This window comes from Homarus americanus, unplaced genomic scaffold (genome assembly GCF_018991925.1).
Source record: "Homarus americanus isolate GMGI-L3 unplaced genomic scaffold, GMGI_Hamer_2.0 scaffold48354, whole genome shotgun sequence".
Lineage (NCBI taxonomy): Eukaryota > Metazoa > Arthropoda > Malacostraca > Decapoda > Nephropidae > Homarus > Homarus americanus.
Genome location: NW_024723833.1, coordinates 2,658,398 through 2,684,388, shown reverse-complemented (window position 1 = coordinate 2,684,388; position 25,991 = coordinate 2,658,398). Strand labels below are relative to the sequence as shown.

General features: G+C 36.7%; 1 protein-coding gene across 7 annotated transcripts in view; it reads right to left on the bottom strand.

The window, feature by feature from the left end:
- LOC121863741 (baculoviral IAP repeat-containing protein 6-like) overlaps positions 1 to 25,991 on the bottom strand; it is a 146,822-nt gene that overhangs the window by 100,546 nt on the left and 20,285 nt on the right. For all 7 annotated transcript variants that reach the window (XM_042362498.1, XM_042362500.1, XM_042362504.1 and 4 more), the window contains exons 9-20: positions 22,005 to 22,155; positions 20,086 to 20,256; positions 18,009 to 18,096; positions 17,224 to 17,355; positions 14,399 to 14,534; positions 11,518 to 11,662; positions 10,992 to 11,236; positions 10,178 to 10,362; positions 8,130 to 8,272; positions 4,904 to 5,039; positions 4,333 to 4,501; positions 4,075 to 4,224 (exon numbers count right to left, since the gene is read on the bottom strand). In XM_042362498.1, the coding sequence (XP_042218432.1) occupies positions 4,075 to 4,224; positions 4,333 to 4,501; positions 4,904 to 5,039; positions 8,130 to 8,272; positions 10,178 to 10,362; positions 10,992 to 11,236; positions 11,518 to 11,662; positions 14,399 to 14,534; positions 17,224 to 17,355; positions 18,009 to 18,096; positions 20,086 to 20,256; positions 22,005 to 22,155 (1,851 nt within the window). The remainder of the gene's footprint in view (positions 1 to 4,074; positions 4,225 to 4,332; positions 4,502 to 4,903; positions 5,040 to 8,129; positions 8,273 to 10,177; positions 10,363 to 10,991; positions 11,237 to 11,517; positions 11,663 to 14,398; positions 14,535 to 17,223; positions 17,356 to 18,008; positions 18,097 to 20,085; positions 20,257 to 22,004; positions 22,156 to 25,991) is intronic.

Here is a 25,991-nt window from a genome sequence, read left to right as displayed (position 1 = left end):
ACAGTACTGTATTTAGTTTATATATAATGTTTTGTTAATTCTATTACCGGTATACAGTACAGTACTTTGTATGTATACTTTTTCTGTGAGTTGGAACCGTAATCGGTTCCATTGAAATAATAGATTCAATTAAAGAAATTTTTGGTTAACAACCAACTCTGTGGAACTAATCGTGTTCGTCAATCGAGAGACCACTGTATACTGGAAACTAAATACCTTAAAACCTTATTATATTTCAAAATATTTAAATTTTGTATTGCATACATTATTCTGTGTCTATATACGAGGTCTGTTCGGAAAGTATCCAGCCATTGTGAATATTGTGAGAACTGGTCACGCGGCCTTGACGTAACTTGGCAGCCACTCAGAGAAGACCGTACTGCGCATGCATGAACAGCCACACTCCCGTGGGACAACTCAGTTGCCCGGCAGCCACCGTTGAGTGAGCGTGGGTACTGTGTGACCGTCGCATTTACAATGACCAAACAATAACGAAGGAGTACTACATCGAAGTTCTTCGCCGGCTGAGGGATGCGGGAAGAAGAAAACGACCGCAGCTGTGAGCAAGTGGTGACTGGCAGCTTCATCATGACAACGCGCCTGCCCATTCTTCATGTCTCGTGCAGGATTTTTTGGCAAAACATCGCATCACCGAGGTCTCTCAGCCCCTCTACAGCCCAGATTTGGCTCCCTGCGACTTCTGGCTTTTCTCAAAGCTAAAATCGCCGTTGAAAGGGGAGATTTCAGACCGTGGACGAGATTAAGGAGAATGCGACGAGGCAGCTGATGAAGATCACGAAAGAGGACTTTGCAGACTGTTTTGAAAAGTCGAAGGGACGCTGGGAGAAGTGTGTGAGGTCCTAAGGAGAGTACTTTGAAGGGGACTAAGGCGCCATTGTCCTAGGCAAGCAATATTTTTTTTTTAATAGTAAATGGCTGGATACTTTCCGGACAGACCTCGTATATGCACTACTGTACACACATGACTTTGACCCCCTTGGGGTCTTCTGATCACAACCTTATTTCTATTAAATCAAACTGGGCACAACCACCTTCCCCACACCCCCTTAACGTCAACTATGGCACTATCGGAGGGCAAGCTGGCAATCCTTGCAAGAATTATTCACGGACTTTCCTTGGGATGAATATTGCTTTTCCACTCGGGATGCCTCGGTATGTGCTGACAGCATTGCTGGGGTTATACAGTGCAGTATGAGTGCATTTATCCCATCTTCTACCAAAACTTTCACATTACAATCATGGTTTGATCGCTCCTGCTCTCTTGCTTGCAGGGTGAAAGATAGGGCATATCGAGCTATGAAGCTATCTCCTCCTTTTACCCACACCTCTTTCATTACTTCTAGGAATCGTTGTCAGGCTACTCTTCGTAGGGCCAAGCGTAATTTTATTAAAAGAAAGATCGCTGTCCTGTCTAATTCTTCCTCTAGTAAATCCTTCTGGTCCTTAACCAAAAACATCTGTCACAACTTCTGCACTCCTTCTTTTCCGACTCTCTTCCGATCTGATAACTCTATAGCCAACTCTCCCCCTAACAAAACCAACCTCTTTGGCACCTTATTCTCCTCTAATTCCACCTTAGACGATTCCCACTCTATCCTTCCCATCCCTGCACCTCCTACTGAACCTATGCACTTTCCTATAATCTCCACTCGCAGGGTTGCCGGTGTGTAATCCAGGTTTGATGTGAGTAAGGCGCATGGACCAGACGGAATACCCCCTCGTGTTCTGAGGAAGTGTGCTGAAGCTCTGGCCCCTGTGCTTGCTCGCCTCTGCCTCAAAACCCAAACTTTTCCTTCCTCTTGGAAGCATGCCTTGGTTCAGCCCATCCCGAAGAAGGGTGACCATTCTAATCCCTCTAACTATCGCCCCATTGCCCTAACTTCACCCCTCTAAGATTTTTGAAACTATCTTGAACTCCCATTTTCTGTGTCACCTTGAATGCCTTTCTCTTTTGTCTGATCACCATTATGGCTTTCGCCAGGCGAGATCTACTGGTGATCTGCTCTCCTATTGCACCCATCTTTGGTCATCCTCTCTTAGGGATTATGGGGAAACTTTCGTCATGGCCCTCGACATCTCCAAAGCATTTGACAGGTTATGGCACAACTCTTTGCTTTCCAAACTTCCCTCTTATGGTTTCTCTCCCCCACATTGTTCTCTAATTTCCAGCTTCCTTGAGAACTGATCCATGGCAGTTGTTGTTGAGGGATCGATCTCTCATTCTTTCTCTGCCTATAGTTGTGTCCCACAGGGTTCTGTTCTTTCACCTACTCTCTTCCTTCTTTTTATCAATTATTTCTTCACACTACAACTAATTCTATCCATTCTAACGCTGATGATTCTACTCTTCACTCTTCTTCACATTTTCCCCTTCCTCCTAACTCTCAAACTAGATCTGTTTCTAGAGCTAATATCATTACTTCTATCAATGCAGATTTGTGCAGCATCTCTGAATGGGGAGGTACAAACTTGGTTAAGTTCAACAGTAATAAAACTCAATATTTACCAATTACACTTTGTAAATTAGACGATCTCCCACCAATTACATTTCAGGACGCTATCATCCTGCCAAATTCTGAAATAAATATGTTAGGCCTCACCATTTCCTCCAATATGTCCTGGAAATCACACATCCTTAATATAGTTAAAGCCGCCTCCCGAAAGTTGGGAATGCTGTACAGATGCCGTAGCTACTTCACTCCTGAGCAGTTGCTCCAAGTATATAAGGGATTCATTCGTCCTAACTTGGACTACTGCTCTCATTTCTGGGATGGCTCTTCTTCTGTCCAACTATTAGATAGGGTGGAATCAAAGGCATTTCGTCTTATTAACTCTCCTCCTTTAGTCGACAATCTCTCTTCCCTTTCTTTTCGCCGTAATGTTGCTTCACTCTCTCTCTTTTACAGGTACTTTAACGGACAATGTTCGGTGGATTTGGCATCCTGTGTACCGCCGGCAAGGCCGTGGGCTCGTAACACACGTCTTGCCCGTAGTGCCCACCGTTTCTCTGTGGATGTCGGTTACACTAGAATAACCCGTTATAGTACATCCTTCTTGCCTCACAGCCAAACAGTGGAATGCTCTGCCTTCTTCTGTTTCCATACTTATACAATCTGTCACACTTTAAAAAGCTGGTTTTCCGGCATCTTCGTGGTGTAGATAAACACAGTCTAACCTTTTTCTTCCCAATGTTAAATTTCTTTCTGTTCTTTTTTCGTCCCCCAGGCACCGTTGTGGGTCGTTTGACCTGTGCCCGGGTGGGCTAATTCCCATAAAAAAAAAGTGTCTGAGGTGTCTCTGTAGATGTGAGCGTATTAGCGGAATTAATCTCGATTTAGCGAACTGATTCACTAAATCGAGTGAAAAATAAGGGAAAAAATCCTTCCACTAAATCGAGAGTTCGTTATATCTGATTCTATTAAATCGAGAGTATACTGTAGCACATAACTTGTAATTAGCTGAGGTCATATTAAAGAGTTTAATTTGTACACCCAGATCAAAATCTTATATTTTTTATTGGAAGTTAATTCAACAGTTCTCCATTTTTAAAAAGTACAAGATGATGAAACATAAAACAGTCTATTAGCTTAAAAATACGTAAGGTTTGGAGGGATGGCTATATTGAGATACACATGTTGCATATCATCTCTTTGGTAACTGGCTGATTTGATATACAGTTGCCCAAAGGTATAGTGTCCCATCCCTCGGTGGCTTCTCCGAACATGTGGCAATGTCAGAATCACTTTGTGAGTGAATCAGTAATGCGAGGAGAGCAGTTGCCAACAACGAGTGATTCCGACCTGTGGGCAACTGTAACTGGATTGTAAAAATTTACACAATTGATCACAATCAATTTCATTCCCTCTTGGTACATACTATGGAAGGACTATTTTGGGTTGCCAGTAGTGATAGAATTGGCAAAGAATGCTGGGGTGGCCCAAAGCAGTGGATAATTAACATTACATTACCAAAAATAATCAAAATTCAAGTTTATTACAAAATGAAATTTGTATCTTTCAAGACTATTTCTCAAAGAATTAAAAATTAACTTACCGTCTGTTTAGCAAGCAAGGGAGGATCTGTATCAAAGAGCTCTCTTTCAAATGGTGTCCCATAGAGGTTGAACCTAGTCTGTAATACTGCATGTAGTGGGTCCACCTTCTTGTTGAGAGCCTCTGATATCATGGTTAACAACTGAGTCACCTGCCAAGACAAAAAATATTACATATTAAACACAAATTTAAGTCACATGGATATAAAGCCAAGGCAACTGTAATGGTTTTTCAAAATGAAAATGTACTACACACATACCTTGCGTGCAGTGCCCCAAGGGTTACACCATTTAACATGGTTCAGGAGAGTAAAGAACCAGTGAAGGGCACCAGCACTTTGGCAGTGGAGAACATGATCCAACCACTCCAATAAAGCCTCCAGGACAGCCCAGCCAAACACTGTGCCACCCTCAACAACACGTGAGCCCCTGAAAAAAGACAATTATATTCTTATTATATATTAAGTGTACAAAGACACCTGGGAAGTAAAAACAAAAACATCCAGAAATATGTCTACTTTTGACCAAACATTTAGTAACAACGTGGAAGTGAGATGAAACTAAAGTGTCTACAAAACACACCTGATGGTTCTCTTGACAGACACGGTGATTATAAAAAAATAAATAAAAAAAATCTTCTAACAATATTTTCATTTCCCATTACAAATTAAAATTCTACTTAGCATGTCACTATTGCAATACTGTACTATAATTTCCACTGAAAATTATGAAAAGACTGAATATGGTAATTGCATATTAATAAATAGTAACTGACCATCAAGAAAAGGCAGATTTGGTACACATATTATGGCAGGTAATTTGATAACTTACTCAAGGGCAGTAACTATTATTTTAGATGTTTTGTGGGCAACGCTTCGATCCCCAAGTAGCATACATGAGCGTACTAGTCCTGAGAGATGGAGCTGTAGCATGGTAATGATCCCAACACTGATAGTATGGTCATCAACTGCAAAGAGAAAAGACACATTCATTTCCAGTTCCTTACCTAAAATCTGTCTTCAACAGGACAACCAGAATGTCTTCACTTTGCAGTAAAAACATAAAAATGGTGCATACAGTATATCATAAACATGTCCCACCCAATCTACAGATTTATAATCCGGGATTCACCAATCCATTCCCAATAAAACCAGGGCCGGATTAAGGCCAATTGATGCCCTAAGCACAGCCCAACAATGGTGCCCTCTCGGCCCTCCCATTCCTTAACTGACAAGATATTAAGACCATGATTAAGACTCAATGAATACTGATGTTGAAATATGATAAAAAATTCAGGTTTCTTCCAGGCCATCCCACAAGCCAGATCCTATAATTGTTTTAAATACAAGTGGGTTTTATTTATTTTACACTAAGTAACAGTAAGCAATATAAGCAAATTATCAACTTATAACCAGGATCCAGGGAAACAGATAAAATGCTAATTTTCATCATTTTTTATTATTTTTTAAATAAATTGTTATAAGAATGAAAATTCAGATTCAAAATTTTAACATATTGCATGTACATGGATTAAAATCGCCTACTAATGCTTATAGATTTACTTATACTTTAAAAAAAATTCTCCTACTTTTTTAATTGCAAAGTCTTTGATCAAGTCCTCAAAACTAATCTGCCGTAACAAATCTGCTTCTATGCTTAGCAGAGACAAGGCATCCAACCTCCCTTGTCGCATAGGTGTTCTGTATGGATTTTTAATATACTTCAACTGAGAAAACGAACGCTCAGCTGTGCAATTTGTGAGCATAAATGTTAAAAATATACAAAATGCAATTTCAAAATTTGGAAAAGCACATTCAAGTTTGTCTTCTAAAATTATTTTATAAAGTTCAGCGTGACAGTTTCAGTTGCACTGAACTTATGGCGCACATATGAGTGAAACTGCTGAAGCTCAGTAGAGAAATTAATGTCCAAGTCCTCTGGGTAAGCATCAATTAGCCTTTGAGAACACTGAACATACCTCTTAGTTTCAGTAGATGATGATACAACATTTGGTACATCACTTAGAAAAGAAAATCTGTCCGCTATTTCTGTGTATACCTTTCCTCTTCTTCTCATCTGGGTTTCGAGTTTGTCAATAATTGTGTAAAAGGTGGTGATACGAAATTTATCTCTGGGGTTCAGATTTACTTCTAATGCATATCCGTCATTGGGTACCTTCTTTCTGATACGCTTGCGAGTTTGCGCTGCATTATCATCTACATCTGGTAGGATTTCCTTCGCGAGTGATTCAAATCTTGTCAAAATCATCTCGTAAAATGCAGAGTTGATCAGTTAATGACGCATACAGATCTACACATGTTTTTAAGTTCATGTCCTCACTTTGTAGAACTTTACTTGCTCTATGAAACTTTTGCAAAATCTCATCCCAGATGATCAACATTAAAACAAATTCTAGCTCTTGCATCTTATTTACAATATTGTCTGCCTCTCTTCTAGTGTGATTCGTCTTCTGCTAGACTTTCTAAAGCTTCCAAAATCTCAAAGAAAGATTTAAGAATTGCTGCTGTTGCCACAGCATGTGCCATCTTGTATCAGAAAGGGATTTTAACGCGCTTTCATTTCAAAGACTAACTTTAAGAATTTTCCACCGGCTGGTTGAGGCTGAAAAAATGTATAGAGCAACTGTACTGTTGAGAAAAAATTAACTGCCACCCGACAGCAGTCAACAGCACTTCGGCCTACCAGATTTAGTGAATGGGCTGCACATGGCACTTATATGGCAAACTTATTTTCTTCTAAAAATTGTTGCTGCATCACCCTATAACGCCCAGACATGTTAGCAGCATTTTACTAGGACTGACCCCTACATTTTGAAAAATTTAGTTTGCAAACATGACGTAAGTACTGCAACGTCCGGTTTGCCATTTCCTCACCAGTATGGCTTCCTCGTTCTAGAAATGTTAAAAAGCGCTCAATAGGTTGCCCATCTTTTATGTATCGAAGTACAACACTTAACTGATCTATATCATGTAGATATAGTCTAACAGCAGTTGAATTTTCTCATCATTGATGTTAGACTAGAACTAGAACAAATACAGTTAAAGACAATTAAGAAATAAAAAGTGTTGAAGTTTTTCAACATTTGATAATTATAAAATCACTTAAATTAGACAGTTTTGGTTTAACCTTATTTATTATAACAACTAGGCCTAGAGTTACCGCTCTTAATTTAGTAACACAATATATTTATACGGTATTGTTAAAAAATCTACCTCTTTATTTTGTAAATATTAAATAATTGAATTAATGAGAAATTCAGGAACTTACTTGTTACTTAACACAATCCACATCATACCACACGTTAAAATAGACACATTTCGTTGATACTGCAAGAGCCTGAGTGAGGGCTGAGAAGCGAGGGAACGAACTTAGACAATTTCGGACGTTCAGGAACGTTCTTGAACGCCTATAAAATAAAGCCGTTTTCCATTGGGCAACGTGTCCTTTAAAAACAAAACAAAATGGAGCACGGTTCTCTTGGTTTAAAACTCTTACAAAACATAGTTAACGAACAAAATGGGATAAATATTTTTCACCAATTTTATACGGCGGTTTTACACCAGCCTATTAGGTTTTATTGCAAATATGATCTGGTCACTACAAGGCATAATACCTTCAGAAGAAAAACCTGTGGTGCCCCCTTCTTTTGGTGCCCTAAGCACGTGCTTATTTTGCTTAATGGTTAATCCGGCCCTGCATAAAACTGTAGCACAAAATGTAAATCATCCATTCAAACCTATAACGTTTGCAGAAGGAAACAAAAAAATATAATTAAAAATGCACAAATACTCTTAAATATTTCTTGAAGTATCTTTTACAGGGAAATTATAATACCAATAGATAGGAAGTATTGAATTGCATACTGTGTACTTTAAAATGTTGTTGCACAGTGAATAGTGATGCAGTGGCTGAGTGGACATGGATCTCACCTCCTGTCTAAAGGGTCACTGGTTCAATCCTGAGGCCCTCACAGTCCACCCAGCTGTGAATGGTACTGTAATCACACATATTAGGTGGGAACACACTAAGATCTTACCTGCAGCAGTATGTATAGAGGTAACCCATAACAACAAGTCAAGAGCTCTGTGACGAATATGGTCAGTTGAGGTGTCGCTGATAACAGCTTCTAACAAACTTTTGTGGAAGGCTTCATTCTCCACCAAAGATAGTCTCTGTTGCCTGTGGTGTGAGAAGTGTTCTTATATTATTTTCATAATTTTTTAGGAAGATAATTATATTCCAAGACAAATAAATTGTTTTATAACTAAGTATGGACATGGGGACTCATGATGTCAACAAGATTACAGTATGACAACCAGGGTTCTAAGGACAGTAACATAAGTGACAAACTAAATACCAAAAATTAATCTGGAAAAAATAAAAAATAAAATATTTTTTTTCTTTTTTCTTTTTGCAACATATCACAATTCCTTGAAAAAATTGGGTCTAGGAGGCATCAGCTGCCATTCAGGCTGGAGGCCGAATCTTTGCCACCGTGCTAACATGCATCTACTGCTCCTTGACCATGAATAACTTAAGTGTAAGAAGGCAAGCACAAATTCTACATGGTTTCCTGGTAGTTGCCTCTGCAAACCTTTTGGACTTTACTTTGCACAATATACAAGGGAGTACCCAATAATCTAGTCCCTGTACCTGTATGGGGCAAATATAAATCTGAAAAATTTATAAAATTATCTACTGTACCACTAAAAGTGGAACAGAGTTTCAAAGCTTCACAAATCCTAATAAATATACCCAAGGTAGTTGCATAAAGCTTACTTGTTATATTTCACTCACAGCTTTTAGGAGAGTAAAGCTATTTCTTTGAATAAAGCAAGTGCTGGCTTTTGATGTCTGGCTTTAAATCTAATCGAGTAATTTATCACAGGCTATGTATTCACTGAGGTCAAAGAAAATCATGAGTGAATCACTCATTTGCAACCTAGTTGCTCATATTCCTAACTTCATGATTTATCTGAAAAGAAAGTTATATAATCCCATAAGTAAATCTTATAGAAGCAACAACATGCTCAAATATAAAATCAAAGCAAATAATTGATACTATATTTTTGCAACCGATGAACAGACAAGTAATTTACCCTAACTCAGTAATGCGAGGCAATCCCTATTAATCCACTCTTGGGTATATTACTTGGGAAAATGGACAGTGGATAAAATCCAAGGAGCTTAGGTACTGTTTGTACCTACAGGCTTAGTGGGAAAGAGGATGTAAACAATGTAATAATTCTCACTGAATAGTTTAATCCAGAAAGAGACAGCTGTCAATTCCCAAATGGGTTCATTTATATCCAAATTTAAACATTTATAAGCACATTATAAACTCTCCAAACAGCACATTACATGCAGAACTGATAAACTCCTAAAGGTTGGATAAACTGTGACCCAACTGAAATTTTGAAAGAAAGTTCCCCAACGTTCCATTCAGAATCACACCAGGATATAACGTCTTAGAATCCTTAGGCCAGACATCCATATCTGGATTAAATTTGTCATAAGTGTGCTGAGTTACTACATCCTGGAGTTAAGGCAACTCACTTGTCGCTTTCACACTCTGTTGTTGAGTAATGTAAGTGATTGTTTGCCGTGTGTTAAACCCAACTAAAGAATACAGATACAGTGTATAGTATGTTTGCCAAACTAAAGAACATTGCTGTGCTAAACCCAATTAATACAACATATTAATACTAAAAACAATGTGGACAGCTATATTCTACCTAAGTATTTGACTTCCAATAAGACAGTGCAAAGCTGGAGCATCAATTAAATCAGCTCTGCTGCTTGTTACTAAGTGGTCAAACCACATTATGATACTTTATAGTCAAGTCACATGAAAGTTAACAAGTGCCTGTGTTAACCTCCTAGACCTCTTTTTATTATAGGATTAAGGATTATGGTTGCTGCAGGAGGCCCACTAATTATTCAATGTTGGGGGTCCTCAGAACCCTGGTTAGTTATACTTGAGAATGAAATTCATAAAATAAACAGAGAAGGATTTTGAAAAGTTTAGGCTGACTATTTATGTTCATGACAAACACCTGCATGAGTTGAAAAATATTGACATACCTTTCATGAGTAACAGTAGTCTTTATACAACATCTGACCGTGATGGACAGCTCTTGAATGATGTCACAGCCTCGTACCAAGTCCACACGCTTATTGGAGGATGCTGCCAGGCGGTCCAGGAATGTGGAGGACTGTGGTGGCATGTACTGAGTAACAAGGTCAAGGTCACTATTTTTCTGTAGGTCCTATTAAAAAAAAGGTCATTATTAGACATACAATATGCTTAATCTGTGGCTTCAAGATAATTTAGCAATTCAATAATTTACTTATGAAGCTGTGTGATTCATTAAATGGATTTATAGGATATTATCATTGGGCAAATCATAACACATGATGTCTAATAGCTTTTGTGCTTCAGTAACTGACTAAAATAATTTTAAAATATTTTGCCTTTTATTTTTATATATTTTTTCATCTTTATTGGTGTTTTCCACTCAGGCACAGGTAGGTTGGTAACATGTGAAACACTGATTCCCTCCATGCACTTGTCATTCACTCTTTCTAGATGTCTTCCAAAACAAGGATCCAAGATTTCCATATGTCACCCTGGTATTACACACCATAATATATAATAAGCCCATCACAGATATAGAGTAATGAGGAATGTAGTTTTTTTAATCTGCGATTTAAGATCCTCTATGTTTCAGTGAAAGTCAACACTGTTGCAAGATTTTTTATATAAAAGAAATATAGGATACACAATAAAAAGGAAGATTTTAATTGCTGGGACTACACAGTAAAATTATTCCCCTATGAAACTACAGAGAAATAATGTGAATAAAAGTAGTAATTTAATATTAGTGTAAATACATACCTGCTGCTGCTGTTGTGACTGCTGATGTTGTGTTTGTTGCTGGGCCAACTTTGGTGGTAAAGCCTTTATATGCACCAGGTAAGTTCTACTCCGACAAGCCAATAAACTGGGAGAGGTGAGGGTTATGTTTGCCCCCTGGCCTGATAAATCAATGCAGCGGTTAACTGTCACTGGGCCACACAGTATCTCAGAATTGTGAGTGTACTGGAACTCCTTTGTCAGGACTGGATTTTCAGGATAGTCTTCTGAAAAGTGCAATATTTTAACTTAAACATCACATGAATATGCAGCCTCTAACAACCACACACTCAGCAAGTTGTTTCGCAACCCTGAAATTTTTAAGTTTTAAAATCTGGATATACCGTAATCCCATAGATATCCAAGTGACTATCCAAAGGTACATTAGTGTTAAAATTAGATTTTCTGAACACTTGTGTCTCAGTAAACAGTGACAGCTTATAGACCACAGAAGAGACAGCAAACTGGGTACAGAAACAGATGAACATAAACTTCTATCAAGTCTTACCCAAGATATCATCTGGGATGTTAGATGTTGAGGGGGTGTGATTGTGTGAGGGAGAAGCACTACCACCTGTGCTGGATGACGCACTGCTACCCGGTTGTACTGTCTGCCTACGAGGTGTGGCAAGATTCTGACGTAATAGGGTTACCTGTAAATTACACAAATCTGCGTTAATTTTTACTCACCTTACCAGTACCCTGCCTAGACTTTAAAGAATACCCTAAGGAAAACTACAGTTTTAAATGACATCCATACAATTCAAGGCTGAGACTTATAATATACAGTATTTCTATGCTAAAAATAAATTATTGATCTTGAAATCCCATTTTGTGGTGGCTCAAGTATTATGCACTTGGAAAGCCATCAGACTAGACCCAGGAGACCTGGAGGATGTCTTCCAGGAATCTAGTCTCATTCATCCCTAAACCTCAAAGGTTAAGTAACTTATGCCTGCCAAAAACTGGAAGAGGTAACAGTAGCTGTTCTAATTGTTGATGAACACTGCAAGGATATGAACTTTACAAATGCATGAAATATGAAGAAGCCTTACTTTCTTATGAGGCTTTTTCAATAAGGCACATAATATTGTTAACTTACAAATTGCAAACCAATAAATAGCTAATGGGGTATACTGTACCTGTACAAAGACTTGGTACAAAAGGAGGTAATGTGACTGCCTCAGCAATCAATCACCTCAACTGTACTTTGTAACTAAAGTCAGCTGGGAAAACAAATTGTCAAAACACCAAATTAGTTACTCACTGCAAAATCAGCTGATACCTTGACACAGAATGGGTGTTGCTGGTTCCTAATTGAATTCTCAGTTGTACTCAAATAAGATTATTAACAAACTATAATCAACTTATAACTTAAAACTAACACTGAGAACCAAATGATTCAGGCAAAACCCATTAAACAGTGCTAAATAATCTGAGATGAATCACTTAAAGGTGTGCACTAGCTTCAGAAATATCATCATTTGATCTTTTCCCTTTACTGTTCATGAGGAAACAGCCATTACTCCTAAATGCCCACTTTTTTAAGACTATAATTGAGTTAGGTTATTAATCATTCTGATCAGTCCTGGCTACTGATGATAAGTTGCCTGAGAACAAAGTATACTTGAGCCACCTAGTTCTGGCAACCAATTGTTCAATGTTTTCATTCATTGATTCATACAAGACTTTTCCTGCTAAGAAAAAGGTTGATCAAGCAGGTGTTGATCCTATAATTCTCAGCAGTTAGTGCAGTGTTATTCACTAATTTTTGCAAGGGAACCACTTAGGTAGTAGGCAGCTACCAAATAGGGAGGTACTACCGCCTGGGAAGATAATGGAAGCATAATGTATTGTCTAATGGTAGACCCTGCTACCATATGGCATCACAAAAATTGTAACCAAGTCCCAGGTTATTGATCTGACTTTCTGCCTCATTTACACACAACTGCAGGGTCCCAATTGTTTCTCTTACTTTGACAACACAACATACATCTATCATTTCTCAATATTGATTTGATTTTTCTTTATTATTATTATTATTTTTTTTTTATTATGAATTATTATATTACTGTATTACATTTTTGCCCCCCAAGTTCCGATGTGGGTCAGTGATCTGTGCCCAGGTGGGATAATCCCAGTAAAAAAATAAAAATAAAATAAAATAAAATTTAGCAAAACACTTTCATTGAGAGAGTCGCATCTACCGCAAATTAGCTTAATACATCATTAAGAGAAACTGCTTGTTGTAGCCTTTACATATACAATAAAATATACATGTATATATATATATTTTTTTTTTTTTTCCAAGAGCTGCAAATTAAGTCATCGCTGCGAGTCGTGCAATGAGTACCGAGGAGTTAGTGGTTTAACCCCCCCAGGTTACTTGTCTACTAAAGGTTTGTTCCACCCTCAACTGGTGAACCAGATAAAATATTCATTCATTACAGAGTGCACAAGAGCTAGTGGATATGGAGGGAACCTTGTCATCTCCTTCAGTAGGAATCCAAACAGGTAACCATTCACTGGCTAGGTGAACACTGAACCACATTTATAGTTTGGATCATCTTAATTCTCCTGCAACTTATTTCACCTAAAGATATGGGGCGATGAAGTTAGGTTAGGTTAGGTCACCATTAGGGTGGTTAATCTTAGATGAAATAAGCTGTGAGAGACTTCAGGTGAACTTTTTTTTATTAAATTGTGAAAAGTGGTTGCTACTTGCTCAACTAGTACACAGACCCAACCCCCCAACAACTACTTAAATCTGTATCACATCCTACAGGCTACAGGGAGATATTACACAGCATATTCATCCTAAGTTTCAACAGTAACAAGTTAGGTACTGCCCAGCAACAGATGTTCCCTAACAGTACACTATGGCAGACATTTATGTACAGAATATTTCATTAAATTTTTTTTATCACTAAATCACCATTTTTAATGATTAAAAATTTTTCCAACATCATTCAGTATACTACAGGACTTAACACTAGTTCCAAATATAAATTAAATTTGTATAGTTTATAAAAATACATTTTCAGCTATGAATGGATAGAAGAATGGTAGTCAATGCTTACTGACTTCCTTCCCATTTCACCAATTGGGGAAAATTAGCCAACTCTTTTAAATGGTACCCCCCCCACCCCCCTCCACACACACACACATAACTTCTGTATCACAACAATATTATTTGACCATGAAACTAATGAATAATTAAAATACAGTGACATTAATGTAATCAAAATACAGTGACATTAATGTACAAAAAATACAAATAATCCATCTATTGCTAGCACATCAAACAGTAATTTTCAAAACTAAACTTGTAGATTACTTATCCCAAATAGTAAAACAAATTTTTATAATTAAAAAAAAAGTCAACTTACTTGTAATACAGGAAGTGGGTTGGGAGGTCCAGGTATGAAGTTGAGTTTGAGGTCAATGTGACCAACCTGAACTGTACCAACTCCACTTGGCCCAGCTGGCAGCAATAACTCAAATAGATGTTCATCCCAGGTTGAACTGCAAGGTAAAAAATAACACTTTTAAGTCTTCATCATCTGGTTATTGAAATTCACCCACTTTCATTTTTCAATGAATATGGCAGTGAAAGGACAATGGAAGCCAACTGACCAATCAACTGAATATACTTGTATCACAATCATCTTCATCAACAGTGATAATGATGACGATGATGATCCTAAGGCCCAAGGAAGCACTATCACAAGAGATCTTAAGAAAGTGATGACCCTTCCCCCTCATCATGGGTTTTTTCTCTTTCTGCCTTCACTCTGCAACACCAGTTTCAAACAGTATTTGCCATGTACAAACATCATCATTTCCTTGTTCCTGGGCTAGTAGTGGCTGGCTAGCTATTTGAGGTACATTTGGTAGCACCCATATTTGTCATCTGAGTGGCGAGGTTTCAAACCCAGCAGACAGAATTGTTGTGAATGTGTCAGCCCGGAAGTCTTTTACCATTTAATGCAGGGTAGCATGAACCAAGAGAGCACACGCATGAACACACACACAGTATGCACTTCATTCATTATCATCCTGTAAATGATAATTTTTGGTAATGGTAGTCCCCTTCCACAACAGGGCCCCAAATGTGCTTTACTTGTCACAGCCAGCATCACCCAAAAGCAGCACATTCTTCCATAAAAATCACCAAATCTCATGTTCTACAATTAGCTTCAATACCATGCTCTCCACTCATTCACACAAAATGCTCCTTCCTAGAGGTTCAACCCACAACCTTGTAGAGTATCCTTCACACCTTTCTTCCATCTCCTTGGTCTTCTCTCACTACCTACAACCTTCTTTCCCATCTTTCACTTCCCATTCTCTCAAAGTAACCATAACACCCAAGGAGATGAAGATCTGCTCTCTGCTTCCACTTCCATTTATCCTTATTTATGTATTTCTTATCTTCTGCATTTTATTTACAGTACTTCACTTAGTGCTTTTAAGGACATTCTTCCTGTCACTTCTTATTTGCTCCTTCCTCTTACATTAAGAATTTATGCTTCACATCATCTTGAGATAAATACTATGGCTCTGAGAATCTACCATAAATAAATTATGACAAAAACACAAACAAATACTAAAGCACTGATCTTGTTCTTACAGCAATAGATATTGAGTAATAACAGTTACAGCCACAGTTTGAACATAGTAAACTTGGGCTGAAGCAAGGTTTGTTGGTGTGGTCACTTTGTTGTAACCAAGACATGACTGGAGGGATACACACTGCTTATGAGGCAATTACCCTGTAGTTTTGCTTTATATGGCAAACCCTTATTTAGGGATCAGATTATGGGAAAAACCTTAGATAATATTTTTATTATTCTCTAGCAACCTTTTTCTGAGGTTAGCCAAGGTTTTAACCCACTAACTTGGATGGCTAAATAATATGGACCCCCAGAGGCAATCAATGAGAGTACTGCCCTCATATTTGAGGGATGACGACCGCAATCCTCTACTCTTTAAACATTCTCGGGCTGATTTTACCAATTTCATTCATCCATCCCAGTCTCTGCCTTCCCCTGGCCCTTCTACCCTCAACTGTGACCATAAATATTTGTTATTATTCCCTTCCCTCCTCCCTAATTATATGATCAAGTATCTAATTTGTCTTTTTCTGTACATTTCAAGGACCGTATATTACAGCCTATACGTCGACCAGGCGTAAAGAAGACGTTAATTATTTCAATTGAAATTATTGATCTAGGCCTATACCTGACAGGTAAGTCAACCCCCTGAACTGTCATTTGAAAGCAACGTCCTCGGTGTCAGCTAAACTTACCAGCATTTACTTTTTAACAGTTCTCCCATGTTTTGTTTTGGTAGTATGTGGCAACAAGCGAACAAAGTCTACACTCCCTGGTACTGATAAAAGATTAAAATATAAATAATAGTAGTAATATCGGTACATATAAATAAATACATGTATAGGATGCAAGGACTACTGAGAGAGAGAGAGAGAGAGTGTCATTCATCTGTTGACCTCATTGTTTTCAGTCTACCTTTAATGCCACTTGTAGGTTTTTGGCTTTTAGCCAAGTCATTGTTAACAACTATTCTCTTTTTAGATAAATGTCTTACATGTATCGGGATTTCTCGAGATTTTTATGCATTTAGCAACTTTGTTACAACTTTAGGGATGAATCTAGTGACATTCACGAAAAAGTGTTGGCAACACTGGCCGAGCTGCCGCAGGCCAGCCAGCTGTTCCCAGGCGTCTGCCTTGTTAACAACTTTACAGCACATTCGTGTAAAATTTAAAACAAAATCCAGGTACATTATATGTATATTACAAGTAACTGCCCCAGTAACATATATTTGCAAGAAACCGTAGTTAACACTAAAAGATATTTCAATGTTCTGATAGGTGTCAGTATGTATAGGGGCTCCCATAATGACTAGTGTAAACACTGACCTTCGGCTGAGTTCAATAACAGTTACCCTTCTGGAAAAATGTTATACAGTAGTTAGGTAAAACTTGTTTGTGAGTGCTGGAAATTAAGTGACTGAGACCTACCAGAATGGTGTAGTGAAAATATGATGCTAGTGGTGGAGTGTACTTAGAGGTTGACATTTTATACCTGTTGTGTAAGACGACCTCTAGTTTTGAACATAAAAATTGGAGCTTCAAAGGTTGACTTAAAAGCTGCAGTATATGGTATTTGTTCTGGGAATGTTTACACACCTATCTGACTCCAATCGCCAAGTGCGGGTTGTATCCATATCCTCAGCATGTTGTTGTAGATGCTGGGGATTGCGCCGTTGTTTCTGAGCTTGGATGATTTCTGACCAGCAAGGTGGAACAGTGGCCACAAATCTGAAGTATAAATTACAAATAATTATACAAGTGGTCAACTGGAACAAAAAATTTGCTAAATTATTCATTAGTACAACTGCTACTAGAAACATTGCACTGTGACAGTAAAAGAAAGTTTTCCAGCAACATAGCAAGACTGAAAGACAATAAATGTGAAAGATTCAATAAGTATGGCAGCTAAGGAAATGTTTACATGGGAGAATATATTTCTATTTGTTGTCTTAAGACTTTCCAATCACTTTCTACATTTATTTTCAACAATTTCCCTATTATCCCCCCACCTCCCTTCTTTGAGGTTTCTGTACAACTTTATCAACCCCACAAACATGGAGAAAAAAAATATTAATAAAAAAATAAAATAAAATGACAAAAAGCACAATAAACAGGGAGCATTTATGGAGGAACATAGAAGGTACATCAGACCAATATCTTGAGAAGAGGTACAGTATTAATTAGTTAAAAAAACAGTTTAAAGTATATTTCTAAGACAAACGTGACTTGCTGCCCTCAGCAAATATGACTATGATAAGAACACCATCTGTAATTATTACTGTACATTACTAGTATTATTGTGCAAAATCAAAGAAAATTAAAAACAAATAAATTTGAAAGACAAATTAATTATACAGAAATAAATCTACAAATTAACTCACTTGGGACATCCTGTCTGGAACCGAGTGAGTTCTACACACTTGTCAAGCACTTCTTCTGACAGCCCTTGGTTCACCAGTAGTTCTCCAGCTGAAATAATAAGGTTATCAATAAAATTCCTTGAAAAAAATTAAAATCACAGCAATGATGCAAGGGGATCTGAGGACATATGGATGTATTTAAGTTTATCCTTCTTTAAGTACAGTGGAGAGACTAGACCACCAGGTTTTCAAATGCAATTAACTAAATCACAACCATTCTAAAAGGGGTATTATTTTGTTCAACTATGGCACAGCTACAGTATATTTGAGAGCAACAGTTGAGTTCCCCAAAATGTGAGAACTGTCAATCAGTGTTGGTGTTGTATGACTTAAATAAAAACAATCTTGACTTGTAGGGAATAAAAACTCAAGTCTTCAAATTCTATATAAATCAATTATTGAACACTTTAGTTTTGCCAGTTCTTGGGGTTATAAACATAACTGTATTGTACCCTATTAAATCAAATAAACTGCCACCTAGTGTAAGTATAAGTGCATATTCTTATACAAAACAAAATTTCCTACATAGATCCACAGAAGTACACTTAAACACACACTAAAGGGACTCTATACAAAAGCATGGTAATGTATGTACAGCGGAAACTCGCCGAATCACCTGGTTAGGTTCCTGAACCCCTCTTGATATATACAGTGGTCCCTCCATTAACGAGCGGTTCAATTTACGAGATTTAGGTTTACGAATTAGCTCCCATAAGGATTTTCAGTTCTATTAACGAGTACAACTTCTATTAACGACAGCTTTACGAGAAACACGCTTTGGTGCACGCATCAGCTGATCTGCTAGTCCGCCAATACAGTAATCGGTTCCATGTTTACATTAGTTTCCAGTGGAGTAAATATCAAGAAAGTTGTGCTCTTGAATATTTTTGCATTTTTTATTTTCAAATTATTGGTCATTCTGAAATTTAGTTAACATATTGATAATATATACAGTACAGGGAACAGTTTTTGTGTGTCCATCAGCTGATCGAATCACCCACCAACGCTTCTCAGTTTAACTTTGTTTACAGTGGAGTAAACATCGAGTTTGTTGGTCTCTTGAATATTTTTGCATTTTTACTCTAAAATTATTGGTCATTCTGTAATTTAGTTAACATATTGATAATATACAGTGCAGAAATTATTAAGAAACACAAAGAAGGCATTAGAACCAATGTACTCTGTAAAGAATATGGCATGTTATCATCGACTGCCTCTACAATCAGCTGTAAACAAAGCTGCCGGGAATGCGACATACACACCTCAAAGTAAGTTAAAATACAGTAATCTATTGTTTTTTATTTATTATTGTACTGTATTTTGTTTATAGTGTATTTAATGTTTTGTTAATTCTATTACTGGTATACAGTACTGTGTATGTACTTTTTCTGAGTTTGAACCAATTACCCAATATCCCGTTAAAATAATATTCAGTTAACGAAATTTTCGGTTAACGACTGACTCTGTGGAACCAATTGTGCTCGTTAATCGAGGGACCATTGTACAGTACTGTCATACTCAAGATTCAACGGAAAAATTTGTATGGTTCAGAGCGGACAATTTTCTCTAATAATTTGTTCTAGTATTTACTCTATTTGTGGTCTAAGTGTATAATATAAGTACTGTATCCAAACTGTAGAAAGTATATTAACTACAACACTAGAAATGGTGAAAAGGCAGGACAAAACAGTACAGGAAATGTAATCACACTGTGGTTTAATATTCTTGTATATCTTAAAACATGTACAATACAGTACTACAGTACGGTATATATTCCAAAATGATACCTTGTGAGTGTTTAATAAAACTTATGTCCTTAATAAAATATCACAAATGCTTATGAAATATATATGGGTAATCAAAGTAATCTATCTCCTTATGCCATCTGCAAAGATCAGTAGTTTTATTAACAATCAAATTTGTTTGAATCCATCCTTATTATTTTCTATACTTGTTGTGCATCTCTCTTTATTATTTACCACCTTTCTTTGATAACTCAATACTCCTTTATTCGTTCTCCACAAAAGTGAGGACTTACGCATGAGTTCAGGCTCCCTTGCTAGTGCAGGAGCAATGGTAGAAGGTACAGAGGCAGCAGATGCTGAGCTTGATGCTCCTGTGTCTGCCTCCTTACCCATTTCAGTCTCTTTACGCAGCTGGATCAGGTTGACTCTGCCATCTTCACAGCTAACACACAGTCGTTCTAAGCCTGTTAATTTACAGAACATTAACGTCAAAACATATATCACAGCACACATCCCTATCCATGTCTAGAACCAGCATTTTTCATGGACTGAATGGTTGATGCAATGGTGGACTATAACAGGGCAGACACACACACACACACAATATATACAGAATATCACACCATTAGCCATTTTTGTGTCAAGCTGGAGTGAACTTGAGTCTATTGAGTTATGAGTATATAGAGATCTATCTTGGTGCACCATTAATATAATTGTTTCATAGAAAGTGTTTTGTTTATTCATAGTCTAAGTTATTTTAGATCAATAAATGAATTTCTTAATAATGTATATGGTAATGGGTAATAATGATTTCTTTCCCTAAGGAAGGCAGAGTGCTGTAGGGGCTGTGGCTCCAAAAACCCAACCATTAATTTGAGATACAATCGATCAACAACATCTACCCTTAATTATAGTGACCCAGTGAACATTATATACAGTTGCGGAAATGTGTTCCTACACCCCCTGAAGTAGCCCGCGTCTCCAAATGGCCAACCTATATGACCAAAAGCATCCCTATCCACCAATCACGTCCGTCGTTACATGACCAATACCCATTCGTTCAAAAATAGTGATACGGTATGACTTCTGTGATGGAGCCGTTTGGAGACACAGGTTACCAGAGGGGGTGAAGGAACACATTTCCCCAACTGTACACTTGCTACAAAAATTATTAGCAAAATTTTTGGCTAAACAATAAGACAACGGACGAAGGATTTTGACAACATTACCGCGGCAACAGGGGGTCACAAAGTTCACTTTGATATCCACCGGACCTCACCTTGCAGATACTTTCTGTAGTGAATGTTCAATATCTCCCAATATCTGTTACTATAAAGCTTCGCTCACTCCTCATGACCTTATTCATTGTTGTATGATAGCTTCAGCAAGAAAGGATTCAGGTATGGATATAAATATGAATAAATGAATGCTTTTGATCAAAATAGCAGTTTTAGTCAACACAAACCTGTATATATATATATATATATATATATATATATATATATATATATATATATATATATATATATATATATATATATATATATATATATATATATATATATATATATATATATATATATATATATATATATAGATATATATAGATATATATATATATATAGATATATATATAGATATATATATATATATATAGATATATATATATATATATATATATATATATATATAGATATATATATATATATATATATATAGATATATATATATATATATATATATATATATATATATATATATATATATATATATATATATATATATATATATATATATATATATATATATATATATATATATATATATATACTCTCTCATATCTGGGGTAGTTAATTACATAGAAACTGTAATTCTAAGTATCTTAACAACAGAACTTTTTTAAAAATTCCTCAATAAATCTGCTTTTCTCACATGCGTACTTTATCCCTCAGCTATTCATTCTTCCCCTCCTTTTGCTCTCTTAGTTCACTCAAACTCATACTGTACTCTACTTCTCCAACTGTAATTTTATTCACTTCAAAGAAACCATATTGTTCTCTACTACATGTCGGAACACATTCACTCCTTAAGAAATACACTTCAACTATATCCATCTTGATTTCCGACAAGCAGACCAGCTTACTGGATTTTAAACAAGAAATCTATTTCAGGAACCACAACAATAGTTAAGGGATAATTGCATCTGACTTACTATTACAGTAGACAATATTGTTGAAATGGTGGTTTAGGGGTGCTGCGATGTGATGGAAGAATTCTAAGGTTGACAGAGACATAAGCCGTACAGCTCCATCCATGGTGATGCAAACTGCTACCCCATTTATCCCACAGTCACTGTCACTAAACTGAAAGGATAAAAAAAAAAATTATCAAGAATCTTTTAAACAATTCAAGAACAAAAAGAAAATCCTAACTACAAATACTGTACGTAACTCTGCCTTTCACAAGACAACAGTCATCTAAAAAGTGCATAACCCCAGCTCTATAGGTGTGAAAGAGAGAATCACATTGATACATGCATATTACCCATCCATTTACAATACAACATTTACCCTTGGTGACAAAAAATTTAACGGAAAACAGGTGCAGAAGTTGATTTCACAACTGTGTGTACGAATGTATGGTTGGATTGATTCATTAATGTAATGCCATTTTCACACTGGCAAACCACCCACACATTAACATCAATTGGACCAAAGGGCATGAAATTCCTTTGAAAAGTCAAATGAGCTGATTAAGAAAGAGATAAACAAACTGGTTTTCATATCACCTTGGCTGCAGGGATAGAAACAACAGTGCAAGTAACCCTGGAAGACGAAGAACCTAAAACCAAATGCAGCAGAGAACTACAGTACTGTACATGCATCTAAATGTTTACAAAATAATTAAGCATCTTTCAAGGCAGACATCATCTGACCTTAGTGAACCTTACTATCATTTTCATAGAGGGATGAAAAACCTGTTCTCCAGCACTAGTTAATTCAATACCAAACTATGAGAAGTAGTTAAGATTTAATAGACCCACTATTTTCCCCTCATTGTAGCAAGAAATTTTTTCTCGAGACAGGAAGGAACAAATCTCCTAATGAACAAAAAGGGTGGTAACTAGTCCTCATGTACCATATCTCTACCCACTGAAACTAACATCTCAAAAATTCTCCTTCTCAGCTTGGAATCCAATTTATGCCAAACCATGACTCACTTCTCATGTGCTCCTTACCAGCCCTGAGAAACAGACCCAAAGTGCATTACAGAAATCATCCTAGTCACCATCATAGTACAGAAAGCTTTGCCATAATTCCGAGCCATAACAACCCCTATACAGTTGCAGTACAGTATCTTGAACTGGAAATGAGCTTTATCTAGATCGGAAGTTAGGAAATTCACACAATTTATGGAAAGGAACCCCACCACCAGGTAGTCAAAAGGGTTCTACTGAATTCCCTTTTTAAGCTCAACTTCACTCGTGTAACAACCTGGGGTCTGGAATTACTCTCTGACCTCTCAAAAAGATTTAGAAAGGCAAAAAAGCTCCAAAACGACAAATCCTTTGAAAGATGCATTAGGTTAACTTAACCATTTTCAGCCACAAAATCCCACAGGACATGCAAGTCCTCCTAATTGTGATCAAGTTACAATGGGGCTTTCTCCTACTTGACCCACCTGAAAACTCTGATGGAAGCACCTCACCTGAGGAGTGACTGGCTAGCCTTCAACAAGTGTACAGTAAATGAATTAGTTGTTGTACTCATCAGAGAATTTCTTTAATATATATACTGTACAGTAGAAATGTGACTAAGATGATAATTCAAACTTGTATTACTACTGTAGCTGCTTAGCTAATATGATAATATGGCTAAAGGTACCTGCAGTTTGTGAGCCATTACACTTAACTGAGATAATCAGTCTCATAAGATTTCGTTCCATAAGTTTTTAGGCACCTTATATGAGGCCAGTTAGTTCACATGCTGACATTCAGGTCATCTGTATTCTTAGCCACCTTAGTTATCACTCTAGTACGGGACTGAACATATGCTCTGTTACTGGCGAGGACTCCACCATTCACAAGATCAGTACTCAACAGATGTCAACTAGGGATGCACCGGAACCATAATACAGTATCAAGTTCCAGCCGGAACCGGAACTTAGGTGGTATAGTATAGCAATATTGTTATCCATCTGTTTCTGTAGTAGCATATTGAAGATAGTATGTATTAGCTTCTCACGTTCAGTGTTTTTGTCCTTTTTCTCAGTGGACATCAGGAATTTATCATTATGTATATACAGTAGAACGTCAATTTAAAGCGATTCAATTAAAGATTATTGATTCAAAGCGACACCCACAATTAAGGACAATGTTTTCATTTAAAGCGAATCTTTCCTATTTTGCACGAGTCAATTTGGCGCATCATATTTAAAATTTTGCGCCTAATGTTTCTCTGGGCACGCTACACTGTCCTCAGGACAAAGCTGTACTGTACATGTACTCAAAATAATGTACAAAATGATTACTAACATTTTTGTCTAGTGCAAACTATAACATGTTTATATTCAAATTAATCACGATCTTATAAGAATTCCAGCAATGTAAATTATATTCTCCCCGGTCACTTCTGTGACATTTTATAAGCAAAAAAACATAAACTCAACCTAAAGGACATAAATAAACAAATAAATACTTCACTAGACCTTCGGCGCCAACTGTCAAACATGTCACTGTCACTTCCCCCCCACCAATATTTCTTATACTGTACAGAAAAAAAATACAACTGAAAATGCTAGGAGGACCCTCAGCATGAGATAAACCAAAAAAACACACAGGGAAGAGTTAATACCGTAGGTAAAGGAACAAACAAAAACAGTCCTGTTGGTGGGGCTACGCCGAGACTCATAAAAGAAGCACCTGTGGAAATAGCTTTTGTCAATATGAAACAATACCATAATAATGTATAATAGAGGCACGTACGACAAGAGTGAACAAAACACCACTATGGTCAAAATTTAAATTTATTCACAAAAAGATATGGAAACCACCTCTGTATATTCCGAGAGAGCCTCAGTTACTCAGAATGGAAGTGGCAATATGGTTGCTCATAAAATTGTATATAAATAACCGGGCAGAATATAATTTACATTGCTGGAATTCTTATAAGACAGTGATTAATTTGAATATAAACAAGCTATAATTTGCATTAGACATACAAATTTTAGATCTAATTTACGAATTTTATTAGAGAGAGCAAAAATTGTATCTTTTGTGCAAAATATATGACGTCTATATTAAAATTATTCGCTGTCTTGCAAAGATTCCAGCAATGCAAATTATATTCTCCGAACTTTAGTCTGAGATATTATACAAGATAAAAACTTAAAGCCTACTGAAAACCCCCAAACCTTTCTTGGGAAGGTGGGGGGTAGGGAGGGAGGGGTGACAGTGACATGTTTGACAGTTGGCGCCTGTGGTGTGAAGTATTTAATTGTTAATTTATGTCCTTTAGATTGAGTTTTTGTTTTTTGCCAATAAAATTTAATAGAAGTGACTGGGATGAATTTAATTTGCATTGCTGGAATTCTTATAAGACAGTAATTAATTTGAATGTAAACATGCCATAGTTTGCACTAGACATAAATTTTAGTAATCATTTTGTACATTATTCTGATTACATGTACAGTTCAGTTTTGCCCTTAGGACAGTGTGTGCATGTAAATGAGATTCAATAAATGAATAAAGTTACATATATGGAGCCAAAAATAATAGTTGAAAAACTTTATGTAGACAGAGCTTGGATGGCTAAATTTTAGAATGACCAATAATTTTAATATTGTATAAAAAAATGCACAAATATTAAAGAGCACAATTTTCTTGATATTTACTCCAATGTAAACATAGAAGAGATTACTGAATTGGCTGAGTACCTCCTCAGCTTATCAGTTGATGTTCAAAGAAAACGTGATTTTTGTAAGGATTTCGTTAATCAAGTTTTTTTTGTTAACCGAATTGAAGATTCTTATGGAAAGTAATTCGTTAACCGAAATTTGGTTAACCGAGGCGTTCGCTAACCGAGGGACCACTGTAAATAAACAGACAATAACTGATCAACATATGGTTCATATATGCAACAAACCAATGGATAATTACAAAAGCAAATAAACTGGACAATGAGGTAATAAAACTTGTGTG